The sequence below is a fragment of the Chanodichthys erythropterus genome, chromosome 8, assembly GCF_024489055.1.
Source record: "Chanodichthys erythropterus isolate Z2021 chromosome 8, ASM2448905v1, whole genome shotgun sequence".
Classification (NCBI taxonomy): domain Eukaryota; kingdom Metazoa; phylum Chordata; class Actinopteri; order Cypriniformes; family Xenocyprididae; genus Chanodichthys; species Chanodichthys erythropterus.
In genome coordinates, this window is record NC_090228.1 from 454,657 (window position 1) to 478,263 (window position 23,607).

General features: G+C 36.0%; 1 protein-coding gene across 2 annotated transcripts; it reads right to left on the reverse strand.

Moving 5' to 3' along the window:
- Positions 1-955: 955 nt before the first annotated feature.
- Positions 956-21,864, reverse strand: LOC137024113 (zinc finger protein 160-like). Of its 2 annotated transcripts, none has more exons than XM_067391268.1 (3): positions 21,820-21,864; positions 5,548-5,698; positions 956-4,239 (listed from the first exon to the last, which is right to left on the reverse strand). In XM_067391268.1, the coding sequence occupies exons 2-3, from the start codon at positions 5,630-5,632 to the stop codon at positions 2,528-2,530; spliced, it is 1,797 nt and encodes a 598-aa protein (XP_067247369.1). In that variant the 5' UTR covers positions 5,633-5,698; positions 21,820-21,864; the 3' UTR covers positions 956-2,527. The 2 variants fall into 2 exon arrangements, with proteins under 2 accessions (XP_067247369.1, XP_067247370.1); XM_067391269.1 differs by lacking the exon at positions 21,820-21,864 and adding an exon at positions 21,592-21,615.
- Positions 21,865-23,607: the final 1,743 nt, after the last annotated feature.

Below are 23,607 nucleotides of genomic sequence, written 5' to 3' on the forward strand. Positions count from 1 at the left end.
TAGTTAACAAGTGGTTCTCAATGAGAATATATTTACTTAGTAATTATCGAATACCTAATAAGGAACTATCTTTGTGCTAAATTTGCTGTTACTTACTGCTTAGTTAATCTTGCTTCCATATTAGTTAATAGTATTAAGTTCAGTGTTAATGTAGTACTACTACCTATTACTTCCTGCATAGTTACCTGTTAACCATGGACCATTATTTTAAAGTGCTGCCGCAATATTTTATGCCCAGTCCAGCCCTACTGATCCTCCTCTTCTAGGGACAGAAAGAAGACCTAATGGTGAAACTACTGTATTTAAAGTAATCCCAAAGGCAGTTGTATGCGTAAAAGTTGTTGCTGTTTCTGGAAACCTGTTTGCTTTGACCTCACATCTGGTGTTAATGCATTTATGCTTTTAATGCGTTGTAGCCTGGAATACATACTATATAGTCATACTTAATATTATAATGGAGTATTCAATATATACTCACTGGATTGTTGAGTGATGTTTTTTTTTTTAATTATTCCTGTGGTAGAAAACAGGTTACTATGAAGGTGGCCCTTGGGCTTGCCTCATGGCCCTATGTGTTCTATGGCTGCATCCAAAATTGCATGCTCTCTTGAGTCTGTACTTATTCTTAACAAGTAATTACTTCACAACTGCTTAAAAAGTATCTTCTAATATGAATATGCATGTAATATTAATGTAATCTGGGCATACTACATTTGCCATGTAGCCCTTATCACATGACCTACAGCATTATTTGCTTTGCTTCACCGCTATTCACAAATCCTCGCCCGTGGCCTCATGGGATAGTAAAGTGTCCATCATATGCACACTAGACAGACAGACAGGACTAGCAATGAGACACCCGTAGCCAAACATTGGCCACAATAATATCCTGTTTAACAACATGTTTACCTGTGCATTCTCTCACTAAAGATGAATCAAATAATGCAGTGCAATATTTTATTTATAAGCTTTACATTGTGTTATTACACAGTAAGACAAAAGTTCATTTATCTAATATTTTGATTCCACCGTATTAATCAAATCGACCCTTTTCACATTTCCAGGTTTCTAAAAAGCGGAAGTCGTCATATAGCGGTGAATGAGAGACTACATTGAATATATTTTTTGTGTTCCCATTTGCTCAAATAGCAAAAGAAAAACTTCATAATAGTGTTTTCACAACTTTCAAAAAGAAGATTGATAACTGCAGTCAGAAGGGAGAAACATGTCAATTTTACCATCACTTCCAATGCTGCTGTATTAGTAACACCCTCGCGGGAGCGTTAACATTTTTTTGTTTTTGGATGCAAACGTAATAAAAAATACAGTATAGTGATATAAATAATCACAGTCTGTGAAAACGGTCTATATTTGAGGCAAAGGATAAAGAACTAAAGCACACAAAAAAGACACTCTGAAGTTTTGCAGGAGCATCACCTGATCAGGGGCCCGTTTTTCGTATATTGCTAACTCAGTTAGCTGGATTTGATTGTTGACGATTTGGCATGATCCTGGATTGTTCGGTTCTTCAACGCTCATCCTGGACATGCTGTCATAGCAACAGGTCCGTAAGCTTAAACCTGCTCGTAAGCAGGCTTATTTCATGTCAAAAGGATTAGATTTCATTGCATCTGAAGTGGAATTGATACTTAAAATCTGTCCCAGCCACTGCAAATTTATTTCAAGAGTACTTATATAGGGACAATAATTTAAAATGACAATTTACAAATTAATTTGAAAATAATATTATAATGTTGTGTAGTCTAAAATACTAGACACAATCAGTTTACTCATTGAAAGATTTAGTGATGGAATAATTGCTTTACAATTGTACTGGAGCCTTACACACAAGCTGTACAGTTATTCTGAGCCATGCATTAATTTGAATGAAGACACTATTATGGGAGTGGCTTGATGCAGCGCAGGAGATGCAGATAACTTGATCTTGACTTTAATTAATTTTGAATTAAATCTTTAATTAATGCTGTCACGTAACAAATCTGCTTCAAAGATAAAATTAAATGAATTTCGAATTACAACTTTGAAATAAAAATGTAATGACTACAAATGCTTGTAAATCTAAATATATTTGGGAATCATGTAAAAAAAAAAAAATACATTTCATTTATCTATTATAACATTTATTTCGTAATGTCATTTTATTCGCTTTGCTGTTTCATTATAAAGGTCCAGAAATTTGTTGAGTTTTTCGTCAGGTGTCTCTTTTTAATTAAATGATGTCATTACGTTGCTGTCTAGCCAATCACTGCATTTCTGATGGTGGTTTCGAGTATCGATTCATCTGCCCATTTTAAGGAACACAAGAATCTCAGACAGCTTAATCCTGATATTTTAATCAATTCCACAAATTCGTTTGAAGAACCAAATTAGCCAGAGATCAGTTATCACGATTAGAAGATCTAGCATCTGTCAAATAATCTTAGATGTATTAAATGAGGTACAAAGAACAGACCTCAGATGAATATCTGATATGGGCCAAATTTAAAATGTCCTGTGAACAGCCTTACTAAATATGTATGAGAGGAAAATCAGATTTGGCCCACATTCTGCTGCGGTTTGAACGTAGCCTTAATTTTACACAGATACGTATTTTCTGGTGCCATTTTAAACTGCTGAGCCATTTAAAACTCTTTCCACACAAAGAACACAAATAGCGTCTCACATATTCATGACTTTTCAGGTGTATCTCTAAGTGTGATGGCAAAATAAATTTTTTATTACACTGATCACAATTAAATAACCTTCTTCCAGAATGAAGCAGCAGGTGATTTTTATAATTGCTCCTTTTTCTAAACCTCCTGTCACACTCAGAACACTGTAATTTCTTTCCAGAATGACTTTGCAAATGACGTTTCAGGTCTTTTTGATATGTGAAACTTCTTCCACACTGAAAACATGTAAAAGGTTTCTCCCCAGTGTGAAGTCTCATGTGAGTGTCAAGATTTCCTTTAAATCTGAATCTCTTTCTACAGTGTTGGCATGTGTAAGGCTTCTCTCTAGTGTGAACTCTCATGTGAGTCTTGAGGTTTCCTTTAAGTGTGAAACTCTTTCCACAGTGATGGCACATGAAAGGCTTCTCTCCAATATGAGTGCTTACATGCCTCTTAAGCCGTTTCCTGTCTGTGAAATTCTGTCTACACTGATGACATATAAAAAGGTTCTCTTTTGAATGAATCCTTATGTGGTTATTAAGGGTCACTTTATGTCTGAAACTCTTTCCACACTGATCACATGTGAATGGCTTCTCTCCAGTGTGAATTCTCATGTGATACTTAAGATTTCCTTTTTGTGAGAAGCTCTTCCCACACACTTTGCAGGTGTAAGGGCTCTCTCCAGTGTGAACTCTCATGTGGGAATCAAATGATTCTTTATATGTAAAATTCATTCCACACTGATCACATGTGTAAGGCTTTTCTCCAGTGTGAATTCTCATGTGAGTCTTGAGGCTTACTTTATGACTGAAGCTCTTTCCACAGTGATTACACATGAAAGGCTTGTCTCCAGTGTGCATTCTCATGTGAGTCTTCAGGTATTTATTGAATCGGAAGCTCCTTTCACACAGCTGGCATTTGAATGGCTTCTCTCCAGAGTGAATTATTACGTGCCTATTAAGACGTTTTATGTTAGGGAAACTCATTCCACACCGATGACATATAAAACAGTTCTCTCTAGAGTGAACTCTCATGTGGTTATTAAGGCTAATTTTACGTGCAAAACTCTTTCCACACTGATTACATGTGAACGGCTTCTCTCCAGTGTGAATGTTCATGTGATACCTAAAGTTTATATCTGTTGTGAAACTCTTTCCACACAGTTTGCAGGTGAAAGGCTTCTCTCCAGTATGAGTTCTCATGTGGCTTTTAAGGGCTCCATTTTGAGTGAAACTCTTTCCACAATGTTGGCAGGTGAAAGGCTTCTCACCAGTGTGAATTCTCATGTGAACATTAAGGTTTCCTTTTTCAGTGAAACTTTTTCCACACTGTTGGCAGGTGAAAGGCTTTTCTCCATTGTGAAGTCTCATGTGGACTGTAAGGTTTTCATGTTGACTGAAACTCTTTCCACACTGAAAGCAGGTGAAAAAACTGCTAGCTCCTGTCTTTTGAGCTCTTTTTTGAGACTTTTCAGTCGGTGAGCCACTAAAAGATATTTGTCCAGTTATGAAATCATGATTTTTCATTTCATTCAGTACTTCACTCTCCTCTTTCAATGGCCTCAGGTCTATGGCAGAAAAAAAAGACAAATACAAGTTAACCCCCTGTATAATGGCACAGCAAAAGACATCAACACATTTACACATTTAAAGCATCAAAACCAACAACATTTCTAGATCCCAAACAGTAATGCATCTAGTTAACGGAACACCTCCGGCCCACCAAGAATATCACTTCACCCACCTTGAAGATCAAGAACAAGATGTTTTTGTTCAAATCTGAGAGCTTTCTGTCCCTTCGTTGACAGCTACACTACTACTTTGATGCTTCAAAAGTTCAGAAAGACATCGGTTTAGTCAAAATTTTCTGAAAAGACTCAATCGCTTTATATGATGAACAGATTTGATTTAGTCTTTTATTCACATATAAACATTGATCAGCGAACATAAACAGAAGCTGAGTCTGCTTGACGTGCAAGAACAAACCTCATTGGTTCTTGCGGAAGCTCAGATCGCCTTTATAGAGACCGCCAATCAACAAACTCGTTAACTTTTTTAAATGGGCATTTCCAGCACTTGTTTCTGATGTGATACTTCAAAATGCACATAAAAAGAGGGTGATGGAAACATACATAGCTATAGATTGCTGTGGAAGTCAGGCATTTTGGTACATTACTATACCGACAAGCAGGGATGCTCCAAAAATGATGACTAAACAGGTCAAGATCGAGCTACATGTTGAGTGTGTTGGCTACACAGAAAAAGAAGAGACTTTGTTGATTTGTTTCACTTGTTCTACAATCATTTGAACTTCCAAGAAAGAAGCAAGGTTAAAGATTGTTTTAATGTTTTTTGAAACACTAAGATGTTGCACTATTTTCCAGGCAGTGAAGTTGTATCTGAATTTGTGCCAAGTTTTTGACATTTTCACGTTACTTCCAAATGAAATATAGTAGCAGAAGAAGAATGTTTATAAAAGCTTTTTAATGTTTTTTAAAACACTGGGACCTTTTCACTACTTTTCAGATAATGAAAATGCATTTGAATGTGTGTAAAGTTTTAGATAATTTGCCAAAAATAATTTACCCTAATAGGACTTCAGTTATAAATGACGAAACCCTTTAAAAAAAAGGGCCAAAGGTTAGATGTAGAAAATTGATTTTGGAAAAAGATTTTATCCTTAAATATATGTAAAATATGAAGTTTTTTTTTTTTTTTTTTTTTCCCCAACTGTGATTTCATAATTAGTCTCATAGATGCCTAATTAAGACACTCATGACATTCTTCAAAAATGTCATTAATTTGTGTAGAGGTTGACATTTTAATAAGAACTTAAGAAATTCAGCTAAGAGTTCAGCTCTGAGAATGAAACCAACCTGTTTGTTCCTCAGTATCTTCTTGTTTCAGGCTGAATACTTCTTCAATCTTCATGTCTTCACTCTCTTCTTTAATAAATGCCATGTTTTTAACAGTATGTCACGTGGATCTCAGCTGCTTCACATGTACAGGAGTTTTGGACACTCTGTCCTGTTTAAGATGAGAATAATTAACAGAAAGAAAAATAAATCCCAACTCAATCACTGGGTGTGTCTCAATCAGTTCCTTAGTTTAGTCAGTGCAATGGGAAGGGGGTCAGAGATTTCATTTTCAAATGAGTTTAATGCCCTTAAATGGCCTAATTAGTAGGGATGGCTTTATTCATTTTTTTTTTATGTCCGATACCGATAACAATACTGCAACCTTGAGTATTTGTCCACATCGATACTAATCCGATACCATCTTTTCTCCCTTTTTAAACAACTAAGCTGTTAATAATGCATTTGTTTGGATGCCCTTTGCTTAACCTAACCATCTAAACACTATGCTTAAATTGTGAAACAAAATATTCTACTTTCCTAAAGGAAAACATACATAGACCACAACATGAATCAGTTATGCAATACTGCTACTTTTTATTTTGACTTTTTCTCAAACAGAACTTTTAGCAGCATTTTTGATTGGTCAGTGCCATTGAAAATGAAATTTAAAGTGAAACTCAATGCAACAATTTAAATCTGAGTATTAAGAATGACAAAAGGCATAATAATTTCAGTGTAAAATTCTGGATATAACTCAACACTTAATGTAACCTATATGACATAGCAAAAATAAGTTGAAATGTAGACCATAAATTAACTAAATAATTATAACAAACAAAATAGCATCTCATAAAATGTACAGTGACACACAGTACTGTAGACATGACATCTTAAGTCACTCACAAATGTAGGTTTCTACACCTAATATCAAGTTATATGCACTGAGGGAAAAAAATTACAGTACAGTTCTAAGGTTTCTTTCACATGTAACCTCTGGGGTTAAAATGCATGTAAAACCCCAGTATACTATTGAAAGAATTAGGGATGCCCATGACTAGAGATTTTTCTAGTCAACTAGTAGTCGTTATTTAAGCCATTAGTTGACAAATCTGACATACACAGTATATTAATTTAATTTTATGTTGGGGGGTGGATAGTAACCATAACGAGCCTTTAATAAATAAGCATAATATATAGCTTATTCAGCGCTCAATCACATTCATAAAGCTTGCCACCAAACACTGACAAAAGTAATGATTATGAATGTGTCGGGGGAAAAAAATACAAGGTCATTTTAATTATTAATAAACTCATCTTCAAACTCTTTTTCCCACGACTAACTGACTAATATATTTTTGGTCGACTAAGCTTCTTCTCTTTGACATTTAGTCTACTATTAGGGGCAGCCCTATAAAAAATACAATTCCAGTATAAAAATGTCTGCAATGTAAACCAATATTTTGTCCAAGTTTTTCCTTAACATAAGACATAGCAGTAGCTTCCAAAAAAACTGGTAGCATTAAAACAGTCACAACTAGGGCTGGAATAAAAAAATGTTTTTTCAATCGATTATTCTTAAAAATTATTTTTTTCCATCCTGGTTAATCTATTGTTTTTTTTTTTTGTTTGTTTGGTTAATTTAACAATAAATAATAATCAATAAATTACCATTAAATAATAACTAACTAATCTATGTATGAACTTTTACCTAATAATGTTATCACAAAAAGTTTTATGCAATGTAGACCTAATTAGTTTGTTTTACTTTAGGTATTTACTTCATTTTACTTTGTTCAGTCACCTTTTGGGATTCACAGCATCAACTGCTTATAAGTGTGAATCCGGAAATGTTTTGTTGAGTCAGGAGATTAAAGTAGCTGCTTGAACATGTTCATTCAGCTATATGATCAAACAGCTGGAGTGACAGCCGCATTTTAACTAACCATCTAAGTAACTATAGCGACATTGTCAGATATGACAGTGTCCATAAAACCATAAAGTTTTACCATGATTGACAGTGCATAATTAAATAAATGAGTCCATTTGAGGTGTGCATTCATCCATTAGATGTTTTAAAGCTGCAGTCCGCAACTTTTTTGTGTTAAAAGTTAAAATGTGTTAAAAATTATATAATGAGAATATACAACATGAATCCCTTTTCCAAACCGTGTTTTGGTCTTATCCTGAATCATTATGGTACACTTATAATGAGGGTTTATATTCGGACTATTTCAGACCAGACTGGTAGGACTCGCCGCAGAGTATCACAGTAACCATCACAGTAACTGCGTGACTCGCCATAGACATACACGGAGAAAAGTAGCTCCGGCTAGAATTTTCCTCCGCAAGACGCGTGCAGTTCTGTTGATTAACCGCTAGAGGCCCAAAAATTGCGGACAGCAGCTTTAAAGAACCAACAACAGTGTTAAATGCTTTGTTACCAGTTGTACAGAGTACGTTTGAGCCACGCATCTTGAAGCCTCCACCCATGGCAACTCGTAAAAAAAACTGAATGCTGTATAAGCAAAGCCGTGTTAACTTCAAAATATAAGACTGACAACCATATTCTAGTGCTATGTAAAATTTCACATTAATAGTCCAAATACTTTGAGGTCATTTTGAGGTAAGAGAGTCCCTGGGACGCTTTCTTCTTTCTGATTTTCAGCATACCCGGGAGCCACCATCATTGGGGAACATAAAATGAATCAACACATTACACACAAAATCGACTAATTTATGTAATAGATTTCATCAATGCGTCGTTCCAGCCCTAGTCACAACCACTGGTTCATCATTTTTACAGTCCTTATGTGAATTAAGTTTGAAATAAAAGCTTAGCATTTTAGCCTTCTTAGTTGTCAGCCTGCTCCTCTTTTCATCAATACTAATGTGTTGAAGATCGTCTGAACGCTAAATAAGTAGCTCACTAATGCAGGTATGCACACAAGTGATCCCTTGTGGTGGTTGACTCTGGATCAGGTTCATCATTAGTGTTTTCTTCCAGGATTTCATCAGAAACGCTTGAAAGTCTACTCTTCCTTGTTGGCTCTAAGGCTGCTGATTCTGATGAGGTTGCCTCTGCTGGCTTTCTGGTTTCTAATGTTTTCCAGCTTAAAATGTCTTCCATCTTCTTGACCTCTGCAATTAGGGCTGTTTAACAATAATCGTGATATATATAAATGCACACACATACATGTATACCCCTTAACTGTTAAACGTTTACTTCACTATATTTCAATTAAATCCTAATGTAATCATGACAAACTATATATCATTGGAAAGGTCTAAGACCCCTGAATAGATATTTGTCTATTGTTTTATGATAAAAATTACATAAACAAAACAGATCCAGGTGTAGGGAAAATAGATACACCTTTAGAGCAGGAAACCAGGTCCTCCAACATGCCTATGAATACACCTATCTGGGTCTAAAACTGAGTTCAACAGGGAACTTCAATCTGGCTGTGAAAGAGCTGAGAGTAAAAGCAATGAGAGTCTTCTACATGATTAAAAATACAATTCCACATGAAATTCCAATTCAAACCTGGCTGAAAATCATAAAAGCAATAATTGGACCAATGGCTCTATATGGCAGTGAGGTATGGGGACCCCTAAAAAAACAAGATTTTTTAAAATGGGATCAAGAAGAAATTGAAACTCTGCATACTCAAATTTGTAAAAGCATCTTAAAAGTAAACAGAGCTACACCAAACAACTCATACAGAGCTGAATTAGGACAATACCCTTTATTGATATCCAAAAAAAAGCTCTGAAATTCTACCAGCACCTTAAAAACAGTGATCCGAGCTCATACCAGGCAGAAGCTCTGCAGTGTCAGGAGCAAAACGTGATCAGGAGTGCCCTATCACAGCTGGTGCTGAAACTACAGCCAAACCTACACAGCACAATCCAGCCCAACCAAATTGTTCAATTACAAAAACAAAATTACATCAACTATTGGAAAGATGCCACTAAATTACAAAAGAAGACGGAATTCTATTTACAACTAAAAAGAGCCTACAAACCAACAGAATATCTGAGCTGTGTTATAGAACATGAAGTAGAAAGACCCTAACCAGATACAGGCTGAGTGATCATAGACTAGCTGTAGAGAGAGGATGGTACAGGCAGAGATGGCAGCCGCCAGAGCAGAGACTGTGTTCACTGTGATCTCAGAGAGAGGTGGAGACAGAGGAACACTTCCTGCTGCACTGTGATCACTATCTCAACATTCGATCTGTTTCACTAAAATCCAACTACTAGAACCAAATTTTATGGCATTATCAAATACAGAAAAAATAAATCACATTCTGGGAGAAAACTCCAACTTAATTGAAACAACAGCAGAATACGTAACAGCTTGCCACAATCTAAGAGAGTCAGCAGCCAGTGGACAAAACTAGAATCAGAAATATTCTTAACCTCTACATGTATGTACAGTTTTTTAGTTTTTGTTTTTTTGGTTGTTGTTTTTTCTTGTATAAATAAAATGTATATATATTTATGTGTTTATTCTAATTTTGTTTATGAATTATATAATCATTATTTGTTCATTGCTTATGTAATGGCCAATGCTTTGGCAATACTGTGTCATGCCAATAAAGCAAATTTGAATTGAATTGATCATAACAGCAGTTTTGTATTAACCTTTAATACAAAAAGTCAATACACACTTTCAATTATTCAAACTTATTTTTCACACTGAAGGTTCATCATAAAATATCAATTCTAGTATTTCTCCAGAAATATGGATAAAATAATATTGTACACATACATAATATCTATCTATATATTCATATTTCATATATACTGTCTTGAATGAGCATTATAATGTTGTTGTAATAAAATGTAATTTTTTGAGTGATTTTGCAATATTATACCAATTGCTGTGTTGGTAGGGTCTTTGAGCCTGCCTTCACAAAGTTATGTCCAATAACAGCAAGGCAACACAGTTTCAGTAGCCAAACAGAGCAGCCAAAGCTGTCACTAGGGCTCCTTCAATTTCAGCATCTCAGTTGACCAATGATCTCTTTGAACTCTCATGACAAGATAGGCTTTATCCAATCGAAAACATGTTTATGGTTGATTGCAAACACGTGCCAATCACACTCTGTTTAGAAAACCTGTTGAATGTTTGTAAATATGCAGAGTAGAAGGCCAGAACACACAGACTATATTGTCTTTTTCACCTCACATTCATAAGATGGATCCACGATGGCCTAAAAGGCATTATACGCTGTTAGAAGTTGTTGAGGAACTTTGCAAGAGTGACGATGAACAAAATCATCCATCAAGCAATGATGAGCCAGACATGCTTCTGCCTGAAGAAATTTCTGATTCAGCCCCAGATCGGTGAGTTTATGCATATTTGTTCTTTTATACAACCTCTACTAATTGAATGATCTATGTGCAAATGTGCCATAATTATATATTTAGATGTATGATGCATTGAATTATGCATTACATGTATTATGTTTTATATTAGTTTTGTACTATATTCAGTTTATACTATATTGTGTGTACAATACTAGTTTGATACTATATTCAGGTTGTACTACATTGTTGTGTATTATTTTTATACTATAGTTCAGTTCAGACTATTTGTGACCTGATCCAGCAAAATGAGTCACAGTGACCCAAATTTCAAAATTGAGATTTTGGTATCAATGGAAAGATGAGACAAGCTTTAAAATGATATCCTAGTCAAAGTCATACCTTGAATAGTTTTAAAGATATACCCATTTTAATTATGGTCTGCCCTCTTTTTCCAATTGAAAACCTGAGAAAAGTTTTTAAAGTTTTTTGCCCGTTTTTTGTTGTTGATATCTTTCAAAATCCATTGCATTTAAAGGGATAAACTATTTATTTTACAGCTTAATTTGACCAAAGACATTATATATATATATATATATATATATATATATATATATATATATATATATATATATATATATATATATATATATATATATATATATATAAATTCTATTAAACCAGGCTGAAGCTCAAATTATTTTAAAGTATTTATTTGAATTAACCCTTTAAGACCTGAAGGCTTTTTTAGAGTTCTTTTTTTTTTCTTTTTTCTGAGCGACACACACAAAAGTAAAGACTCATAACTCCAAAACTCTAGCAAGGAGAGTCAAAAGGTAGGTAGTTGATACAAAACATTTTAAATTTTAAGAAAATATAAATTACATTACATTTGGACATTTTTCTTGCTGAGAAACAGCTGATAAAAGACAAAAAATATATATAATTTTTTAAAATAATTTTTCTTTTTTTATTTGACATGGAATAACTCAGGAACACAATAAGATCGCTAAAAAATTCTTTTTTGGTGATGCTTTCCTATATGTGAGCTGCATCTGGTTCAAATTTCGTGGTGATATTATAAAGAATAGTTTGAAAAATTGTTGTTCATTTTTTCCGCAGCCAGGTGGCGCCAACGGGCGGTAAACTCCGGTTTAGAGGTGCTTCTCAGCACTCGTTAGGAGTTTTTCAAAATGGTTAGATGCATTAAAAAAGGTGAGATTCTAATCTTTAAAATGATATCTATTATGTGTTATTCCACGTTGGAAAACGAACATGGATGGATCCGGGAACATTGAATACACACTGCATCCCGGAGAGATGAGAGATGTTTTTAGCCAAGTATGTTAAATCATTCCGTGAGTAATATCTTGTGATCAATGCAATATTATATTGATTTTGGATTCATTTTAATCTTGAGAATCTGCTTTAAATATTGATGTGCGATTTTTATGATCTGTGCATTTTTCATGAAGTTATGAGCACGTGAATTATACATACCTGTATTCAGTTAGCTGCTGTGCTATTTTTGTTGTAAACGCATATTTCTCAGACTCATTAGAGGGTGAAAACAACACAACAGAAGCATGTTGGAGGCTTGATATGAAAGCTTAAAGTCTTTGGTTTTGTATGCAAAAATAATTTTTGTGCTACCTATATGGATTCAATTTTTATTGGCTTTTAAAGAGAGACACGCAAATGGGAGTTTTATTTTAGAAGGCGCGCTAGTCTGACAGGAGGATGGCTGGACCGATCGCGTGCCTGTCAGTCGAAACGGGGCTTCTCATTGTTAAAAATCAGCGTTTAGGTCAGTGTGTTTACATTTCTAAGTTTTTGATTGGTTCTGTACAACATGTAACACCATATTTGTAGAGCAGAGATAATGACGTTTCAGGGGATACCGGGAAATGCTCATAAGTGACGAGAGGAGTTGAGAAGTTCATTTCCAGCGAATTTAGTGAAACCATGTCAAATTTAATAGCCATTTTAAATACCTTTACTCAATTATCTGGACTACGAAACTTTGGGAGATTATTTTTGAAAGTCTGTTCTTTGAAATTAGCTTAAAAAAAATCGATTTTTTCATTGTTTTTCCACATTATCGGCCCATATCTTAAAAAAGAACGTTGCGACTTCCGACTCATTTCGCCAGATCGGGTCACATTTTGTTGCAATAGGTATTCAGATGATGAAGACAAGGATGAAGACAGACCTCAACCCTCAACCTCTTCAGCTACTTCAGCTGCAACTTTCAGTGGATTCAGAGATGAAGACAGAGGGAGAGGCAGAAATACAAGGCAAAGCAGAGGGAGAGAGAGGAGGGGTAGAGAAAGAGGGAGAGAAAATGGGAGTGAGAGAGGGAGAGGAAAAACGAGAGAAAGAGGGAGAGGAAGAGGGCCAAGCAGAGGGAGAGACAGAGGAAGAGGGAGACAGTCACAATCTGTTGTTTTTCTGCCATCTCAGAAAGATCCCAGCTAACACACGACGTAACAGTTACGTAATGTATTTGTACTTTTTGGTAATGTCATGACTTACTAACTGACAACGTAACTACGACGTCGCATGCCAGTAATTTCATTACCTTCAGATTACCATCTCACAACGTCGTCAGTACGTTCTCCTAACGTTATAAGATTACCAAGAACGTTCCAGATACGTCCTCTATTCGTAATATATTGGTAATTCCATGACTTACTAGTAACGTAACTACAACGTTGTATGCCCGTAATAATATTACCATCACATTACCATCTCACAACGTCGTCAGTACGTTCTCCTAACGTTACAAGATTACCAAGGACGTTCCAGATACGTCCTCTATTCGTAATATAATGGTCATTCCATGACTTACTGGCAACGTAACAGCAACGTCATGTGCTCGTAATTTCATTACCATCATTTACACATTCTTTATATGTTATTATTACCAGAATTTGCAATATAAAACGTGTAATTAAATGTCAGACACAAGACTGAAATGTCCCCTTAAGAAAAAAAATGTTTCTTTCACCAACTGCGTCAGATTGGTTAAGTAACATTACCCACAGTCTACTTTAAGTACTTTTGTTACTATTTTTACCTCTGTGATTTCCTTGATCGTCTGAAATATATGTTAGCAAAATGTTACGTTAGCATAGCATATGTTTTTAATGATACTGAGAGCAAAACGTCTTGAATGCTTTTATTTTATATTTCGCTGTAGGCTATATGTTTTTATTTATAGTTTGAGTGCATTTTATTATTTTTATTTGGAGTTTTGTTTATGTTCTGTGTGTTTTTCAAAATAAATGAATTGAATCAATTTCGAGTCTGCATTCATCGTTCACAGCTGTTGGAATAGCCTTTACATTAGTTTGGGCAAATGAGGACATAAATTAGGTTAAACTACTGCATGTCCGCCCATAGAAAAATAAATAAATATAAGAATTACCAACTGATGACCAACACACAACTATTGATACACAACGTTGCCACGACGTCGCAGTTACTAACTGGCAACGTCACAAAGTTACGTTGTGGCGACGTATAGGCAACTTTCACTTTTCCGGTTGCCACGACGTAACTAGTTACGTCGCCACAACGAAAGTTTGGTCACCAAATTACGTTGCAGTTACGTAACAGTCACGTATTTTGGTTAGCTGGGATGGCACACCTCAGATGAACCGGACATTCCGCCACCTGTGACAGTGACTACGTTTACATGGACAGCACTAGTCTAATTATTGATCTTATTATGAAGACAATATTATGATTAAGGTGTTTACATGAGTTGCTTTTAGAATATTCCGTTCATGTTCCCATTTTACATGTTATAGAACAAAGATCGATTAATGTAAAAACGTCATTACATCCCCACGACGTCATTACATCAAATGATGCTGTTGCTAATCTGTCGTAATAATAACCTGAGTCACAGTCGAGGGGGAGAAAAATCAAAAGGCTTTTTTTTTATTTGCATTGTTTTTATTTTTAGTTTAACCACTATTTTTAGTATTTTTACAATTATGGATAAAATATGCTATTTCTAATCATTTTTTTCTGGAAATCATCACATGACCAACCCCCACTTTGGGAACCACTGTTCTAGAGCACTGTATGACTCCATAGGTATCAGCCGAGGCCCTGGAGGTCTAGCTGGTCAAAACACTGAGTATGTTTACATGGACAACAATGTTCTGATATTAACACGATTAACAGAATACTCTGATTAAGAAACTACCATGTAAAAAGTGATATTTGATTACCTTAATCCGGCTAAAGTCATACTCGAAGTAAACACAAATTGAATTAAGACAGGTGGAGTATTCCTATTTTAGTCACATTATTGGGGTGCATTATAGACATGTATACACCTTAATTGCCTAAATTATTACATTATTTGCTAACTGCATTCTTTAAATTGTGATGTTGACATGCATTCTCAGTAAAGCTGCTTTGAAATGATATGTATCGTGAAAAGCGCTATACAAATAAATGTGAATTGAATTAATCACGCTATCAACGTCATGTGGGAGTTTTCACCGCATTTTGCTACAGGACACATAATACACACACGGCAGTGGTCAACCGTTTGATGGAAAACAAGAGAGCAAGCTGAAGCTTCAAGCAAGAAGCCACAAATCAAATTCCTGATTCCAGTACCTCTGAGTTTGTCACGGTGCATGAATGAAATGTTGCCGAATTAAAGTGCATAGGAGGCCTGTTGCTGGAGAATTTGTATCCACCGTCTTCTATTTACAGAGCCCCACACATGAGAGGGAAAATAAATAGTAGGCTAAACGATTTACTAATTCGTTCCCTCCATTTACTAAATTGTGCGCACGGTTACTAATTTGTTCCCTCGATTTATAAATCATGCGCAGGATTAGAGCTGCACGATTAATCATATCGCAATCGCAATCGCGATGTCAAGCTTCAGCGATTATATGACACAAAATGCTGCGATTTTATTATATATATATATATATATATATATATATATATATATATATATATATATATATATATATATATATATATATATATATATTAATACATAAATAAATACATGTGTGGACACGACAACCCATTCTCTAGGAGCTCTTTGCTCATTTTATATACCGCTAATAAAAAGACCAGTCAGTTTCAGTTTAGGCAGTGGCACGTGTAGCGCGCATGGTCATGTCATGAGTTGTCCCGGTGTGCAGCGCAGAGAGAGCGGGTAAAGATGGATGCGGAGCAAACAGACTCTGAACTGGTGGCAAGAAAAAATGCTACCTCCGTGATATGTCGCTATTTTGGCTATAAGTTATCCGACATTGAGCAGAAAGAGGTACTGTGCAGAATTTGCAAAAATAAAATTGCTACATCACGTGGCAACAGGACAAATTTGTATCAGCACCTAAAACAGCACAGAGAGAAGTACAATGAATGCATGGCGGTGAAAGCCATGGAAAGTGTAGACCATGGAGAAGACCCACTGAAATGGTGGAAGTTTCACAAAATAAACTTCCCTAGGCTATGCAAACTAGCACAGAAATATCACTGCGTACAAGCAACAAGCTCTGCATCAGAGAGAGCTTTTAGCACAAGTGGTAATGTTGTGTCAAATCATCGCTCATGTCTGAAACCAGACAAGGTTGATATGCTTGTTTTTTTGGCAAAGAACCTCTCAAGTGATAAGTAGAGCTTTTTAATAAGGGAAGTACCAGTTGTTGTTTTTTTTTTTTAAATGACCAACAACAGTTTTAGTGGTTTGACTGAGTGAACCACACATTTAAATCTAAATTACTTTTTGAAAGTTTATACAAACATATGTTACATCCCGTTAAACGTCCCTGTTTGGACAGAATGTTCAAAATATCTTATTTTCATGAACATACAAGTTCTTATTTTTTGTATAATTTATTTTATTTAGCTGTACTATTGAGACGATTTTATTAGAGAGTAGTTAATAAGTTTTTATTAAAAAAGATTTTATTATTTAATTTTGTGAAAATATTTTAATTTGAAAACGCTGTGCATTTGTTTGTTGTTGCTAGTTTGAGTTGAGAAATACACATTTCAGCATTATCATTAATCTGTGTGTGGATTTTCATTGAGAACCAAGCAAGAGGACTCATGATACTATTTGTTTATTATATCGATATTGCATATCACAATCGCAATATTTACCTCAATAATCGCAATATGACATTTTCCCCAAATCGTGCAGCCCTATGCAGGATTTATAAATCGAAGGAAAGAAATAGTAATGCTGCGCACAATTTATTTTTTCTTGCATGTCATATGCAGGGCTCCGTATCTATTTGCACCTATAGCATGTCAAATAATTTACTGCGCTAGAAGGTTTCATAAAATTAGGATATTAACCTATTTTTGTTGATATGAAACGTTGGTTAATATCGACCAAAGACAACGCTGGGAAGGCCAGCAGATAAGAGCGGAGAAGCACCACAGTCAGAAATGCCATCAACCTCAGGTATGGAAAGAGGAGGGTGTGAGCATAAAAAGGACATCCTTCAGCAGTCGGATCAGTCTTTCTCCAAGTGTAGAAAGTATAGAGACGAATTTATCCAGTATGGTTTCACATGTGTCATCGTCAATGGAGTACAACATCCCCAATGTGTAGTGTGCACTGAAGTGCTTGCACATGAAAGCCTAAAACCTGTAAAAATGCTGCGGGACTTGAAAACCAATGAAAGGAGCGAGAGTTGCAAGGCCAAAAGAAAGTCCTAACTAAACAGACAATAATCCCTGCCCAGCGAATCTCCGACATGGCCCAGGACATAAAGTGTCAGCTGGCAGACAGAGTGAGTGAATAAAAGGAAATATGCTTTACAGTTAGATGAATCCACGGATGTCGCCCCAGCTGCTTGTATTCGTGAGATACAGTTGAGGGGAAACTTAACGAGGACATTCTGTTTTGCACCCCGCTTGAGTGAACGTGCACAGTCAAGGACATTTTCACAAAACTTGACAACAAACTAAAAGAAGGACTGTCTTGGTGGGTGTGCATCGGTGTGTACAGATGGTGCTGGAGCAATGCTGGAGAAAAAGAAAGGTCTTAAAGCAAGAGTCTTACAAGAGGTGCCTCACGTAAATTTCACGTATTGTATTATACAGAGAAGCTCTAGCGAGCAAAACACTTGACCCAGAATTTAAACTTGTTCTTGAGACAGCGATAAAAATTGTCAACTACATAAAAGCACGTCCACACAATATGAGGCTGTTTGCCACTCTGTTGTAACGAACTGGGACCGGAGCATTAGTGCTTGTTGTTCCATACAGAAATCAGGTGGCTTTCGCGAGGGAATGTGCTCAACCGCCTCTTTGGGCTGCGGGACGAAGTGTGCTTATTTCTGATGGAGCATGGGTCCCAGCTCACTGACCACCTCACTGATCCTGACTGGTTAACAAGGCTAGCGTATTTGTCTTGCATATTTGAAAAACTGAATGGACTTAATATGTCATTGAAAGTCACTGAATGATAAAATCCACGCATTCACGAGAAAACTCGAGCGCTGGACTGAGCACGTTGAAATGGGTACGAATGATGTTTTCTGAGCTGGATGAATTCATAGAGGAAAATGATGTGTTAACATAGTGAAGAAGCCTATCACTACCTACCTTCAAGCCCTCCTGGAACACTTTAACAGGTATTTCCCAGAAGAAACAGCTCCAGAACAATATGACTGGATATGATCACCATTCACTCAAATCATCTGACATCCGACATAGAGGACGCATTGGTTGCAACTGTCAAGCGACCGAACCTTAAAGACAGCGTTTAATTCCAAGACGCTGGCTAAGTTTTGGATTTCAGTAATACCCACAGCTGTCCAAGGCCGCTATGGATGTACTGATGCCGTTTGGCACTACCTACTTGTGCGAAAAGATTTGTATACTTTAACCACCTCTGATGATAGTGGGGGTCGCGAGTCACTGGCACCGTTATTTTGGGGGTCGTGGGCTGAAAAGTTTGGGATCCCCTGCTCTAGAACTCTTTCAACTGTATCTTTCATCCTCAGTATGCCAGACGATTATTCAAAATTCTAATGCTTATGCAGCAAAAAAATCAAGACGCTGCAAGGAAACCATGGCAGGACATGTCCGTAAAGGATCTACACTCCTACCTGTCGTTAGTAATTTACATGGGTCTGGTAAAAGTACCTGCTCTGAGGGATTACTGGAATGGGTCCAGACTCTTTAGAATAGGCTTTCCAGCAAGTGTAATTTCAGGCAGGAAATTTCACGCAATTGCGTTGGCACTGCATCTCAGTGATCCAAAAGAGGATGCTGAGAAGATGAAGAAAAAAAAAAAGGAACCCCGGCCTATGATTGCCTTGGCAAACTGACGCCGGTCTATCAGCAGATACGTGATGCCCTCAAGACCTTCTTCCATCCTCATCAGAACACTGCAGTAGACGAACGGAAGGTGGCATCAAAGGCAAGGATTGTGCTAAAACAATACATGATGGAGAAGCCAACAAAATGGGGGTACAAACTTTTTGTTTTAGCTGATTCCACATATGGATACACATGGGATTTTTTTATCTATGAAGGCAAATCCCCTGTGGCACAAGCAGAGCAAACTAAAGGACTCAGCTATGAATTGGTGATGGCGCTGGTGGATGAGAAAATGTTAGGAACAGGCTACAAGCTTTATGTGGACAATTTCTGTTACCAGCCCAACACTGTTCCGAGACCTCTTCCAGAAGGGCCTCTGGGTCTGTGGGACAATTTGCAGCAACCGGGTGGGCTTCCCGCAAGCCACTGACAACAGACTGCCCTGAAATGCTCCCCGTGGGAGTATGAGATGGATTCGCAATGACAAGCTTGAATGGAAGGACACCAGGGAGGTGCTCATGTGCTCCTCCTTCCGTTCAGCAAATAGAGACCGCACGGTACAGAGGAGGATGAGGACGAGAAGTGGGGAATGGATGGAGCTGACTGTTCCTATACCTGCTGCAGTGGCTGACTACAACAAGTGAGTTGAATTTATTCAGTGATGTTGAATAAAAAAATTTGTAGATATGTTCATATTTTATTTACTTGGTTATGTTTTACTTTAGATTTGAAACATATCCTTATTATTTTCCACACAGGAACATGGGAGGAGTTGATCACTCCGATGCCCTCATCAGCTATTACACAGTTCTGCAAAAGACCAGGAAGTGGTACCGTGCCCTTTTCTACCACTTCATCGATATTGCTGTGCTGAATGCGTTCATCATTCATCAGCGGATAGCTATACCACGGAACCAAAAACCCATAACACAAAGAGTTCAGTGAAGCCCTGGTTCTGGAGCTTGCAGATTAGAATGACAGATTTTAATTATTCTAATACAGCAATGGTCTTCTAAGTGTCTTCTTTCAAAAGAGACCAACCTTATGTTTATATTCCAAAGTGTTCATGAATTACAGCTGTTTAAGTTTGTATAGTGCATTGTCACATGTATCCCCAAAAAGGGGGGTGACAGTTAAGGGGTTAAGAAATATATATGTATATACATATATTTATATTTTTAGATATTGATATTATATTAAAATAAATATTTTATATACATATAAGATATTTTTCTTAAATACATACATGAATGTGTGTTTATTTTACATATTTACATTTTATTTATACAATTATACACAGAACCAACACACATATATAATCACGATTATCATTGAACATCTCTATCTGGAATACATCCTTTGCATGTCTTGAGGTTTCTGTATTTCTGAAGTACCTGGAGCAACAAAAAATACAGTCCCACTTTATATTAGGTGGCCTAATCAGTTACATTTAAATTAATAATTAGATAAAATGCACATATTGTGTACATACATGTTTTTACATTGTAATTATATTTTTTTTTAAATACCTGCATGTAATTACATATGTAATTAATTTCTGCAATTACATTTATAATTACACCATAACCCACCCTTAAACCTACCCATAACACCAAACCTGTCCCTAATCTTACCCGTGTCCACCTCAATAGCAGTACAAGTGTTTTGCAATACAATATGAATGCAATAAGTACATGGTACTTAATTTTTGATGTAAGTACATAGTAGTGAAAGCCACTTAATATAAAGTGGGACCAATATTCGTGACCTCAAACATAAAACTAGCCCATATATTTGCTGAATTTACTGAGAAATGAGCTCTGACGAGGACAGTGGTGATGGCATAAAACATCTGCTCAAACGGAGCCCTTTCAAGCTCCAAAAGGTAACAAAATATGCTTTATTTTATTCTTCTGTAATTGTTACCCTAATATCAGAAGAGTTTTATATTATCGCAACAGGTAGAGATCCCTCCCAACTTTTAGCTAAAAGGCGTAATGGTTAACGCTAATGCAGGGAAGAAGATAAGAGGCCGTTTTTTATACCAACAGCTTTTGTGAGGAAATAGGTCATTTAATAAATAGACAGCCGGTCTGCTAATCTTCAACATGTCAACATGAAAAAATAATAATAATGATGATGATGATATGTTCTTTCTGTGGCTTTCAGGTTTCAACAAATAAATTACAATTGAATTGTAATGATTTATGACTGTGGTGTATGACTAATAATTTTATAATGCTTTTTAATGAATGAAGGCAAGCAAAATATAAAGATTTATAGGCTTTTTCCAATGGTAAGAGGCTAGAGCAGACCCTATCACCTCCCAATAATAAAACATTTATGTGTATGGTTTTCACTAGCAGGTGTCGTCAGCGTGCATTGATTCCAGGGTTTCGAAACAGTCAACAGCCAACTTACCAGTGCCTAATCTGCCAGTGCGTGTTCACGATTTACGATATAGGGACCGAAATGAGACGCACCTTCTCTGTAACTAATGTAAAGATACTCACAAAATGTAACGTTCCTTAATGTTAGACAAAGCACCTCATCACTACATTCAATAATAATCCATTCTTTTACATTGCTTTTAAAAACTATAAATCGATTTGCGTTGATTCAAACGCCTTAAATGCTTAAAACACAAACCTTTTTTCAGTAGACTCATAACAGACGCAGGAGCGCGGCGCAGCCTTATGATGCCAAACCACCCGACCAAAATAAAAGTCCCGTCAACACGCTGCTCTGTCTTAAATCACAAACGTTCACAGAAAAACACACATATAATAATATTAGGAACTACCAATGAAAGATGGTGAGATTTTGTCTAAAAGACAAAACTGTAATGTTTGGGTTCAGAAACCATACTTGTATTAAAATGCAAATAATGACAAATGTGGTTTACATATTAAAAAAAACTAATACATGTGTTAGTATTGAAACAAGAATGAGTATATATTTTCTAATATAAACATAAAAAATAAAAAGTGGACATAAAAAGTTCACTTGGGTCTAAAAATATTTGCAAATAGATATGAAGTTGTCATTACAATCATCCAAGGCCCTGTTTACATCTTGCGTGTTGGTCGATCGGATCACAAGTAGATGAGGCAGACTCATTCCTGTTTTCACCTGGGACGTCTTTTATAAAACTTTGCATATAAACTGAGCTCAGAATTTAGCCTGTGTCCCCGGCTGGAAATTGGAACCAGCCAATATGACAGAGGGATGCAGAAAACTGGTGAAGTAACTGGTAAGTTGGCTGTGGGTAAATATTCCTCAATCCTCTCAATCAGATTGGAGAGATTACTTGAATGTGCTCCTCCCGAACATAATTTGTTACTTGAATTGTGCAATCTCTCAAAATGTAGACATGTAGAGGCTGGCAATTAGCTGAACATGTACTTGTTTAATTACTGACACTTAGCCTACATTTTAAAGTTTCTATTTGAATATGGCAACATGACACCTTGGTAAAAGATTGTCTCAGCAGCTTTGTGAATAGGTTTAAAGAGGAGACTCTTACCTAACAACTTTTACAGCTATTTAGGAGAACTCTTAGTGATAAGATAAAATGTTTCGTGAATACGGCCCCAGACCATTAATTGTGGTTTGAAACTCTTTATTGTCAGAACATGACGAACACTTTTTTTCAGTTCTACACTTTTCCACTCATTTTTTCATAAAATAAATATCTTTTGATGAAAAATGAATTTATTAGTTTCTGCATGTGCTCCCACTCAGGTTGACATAATGAGATTGTTTCTGTCTGCAGGTGTTTTATGCCTCAGAAATATTTTTGTAAAAAGAAAACAAAAACAACTCTTTCTGGAAAAGTTCACAGTTTTTTTATTTCAGCACCTTGGACAGCAATTCCTGCAACTAATGCAGAAAAAGCTAAGAAACTGGAGCTATGTATCAGAACTTTATTTTGCCAACACGTTTCGGCACACAGGCCTTCGTCAGGGCTAAAAGGTTTCAGGTGTGTAAGGTTTCAGGTTGGGAGATGTAGAACAAGAATCAGGTGGAGTTTGCAGAAAATAAATTGATTTCATATTTTTATGAATTTTTTAAATGTCTGTATAGCAACGTAAACCATATATGTCATAAATTTGGCATGTAATTATTAATTAATAAAACAGTAAAAGAACATGAAAATCATCACAGTGGTTCTTGGGGAGATGTAGAACAAGAATCATGTGAAGTTTGCAGAAAACAAATTGATTTCATATTTTTATGAATATTTTAAATGTCTGTATAGCAACGTAAACCATATATGTCATAAATTTGGCATGTAATTATTAAATAATAAAACAGTAAAAGAACATGAAAATCACCACAGTGGTTCTTGGGAAGATGTAGAACAAGAATCATGTGAAGTTTGCAGAAAACAAATTGATTTCATATTTTTATGAATTTTTAAAATGTGTCTGTATA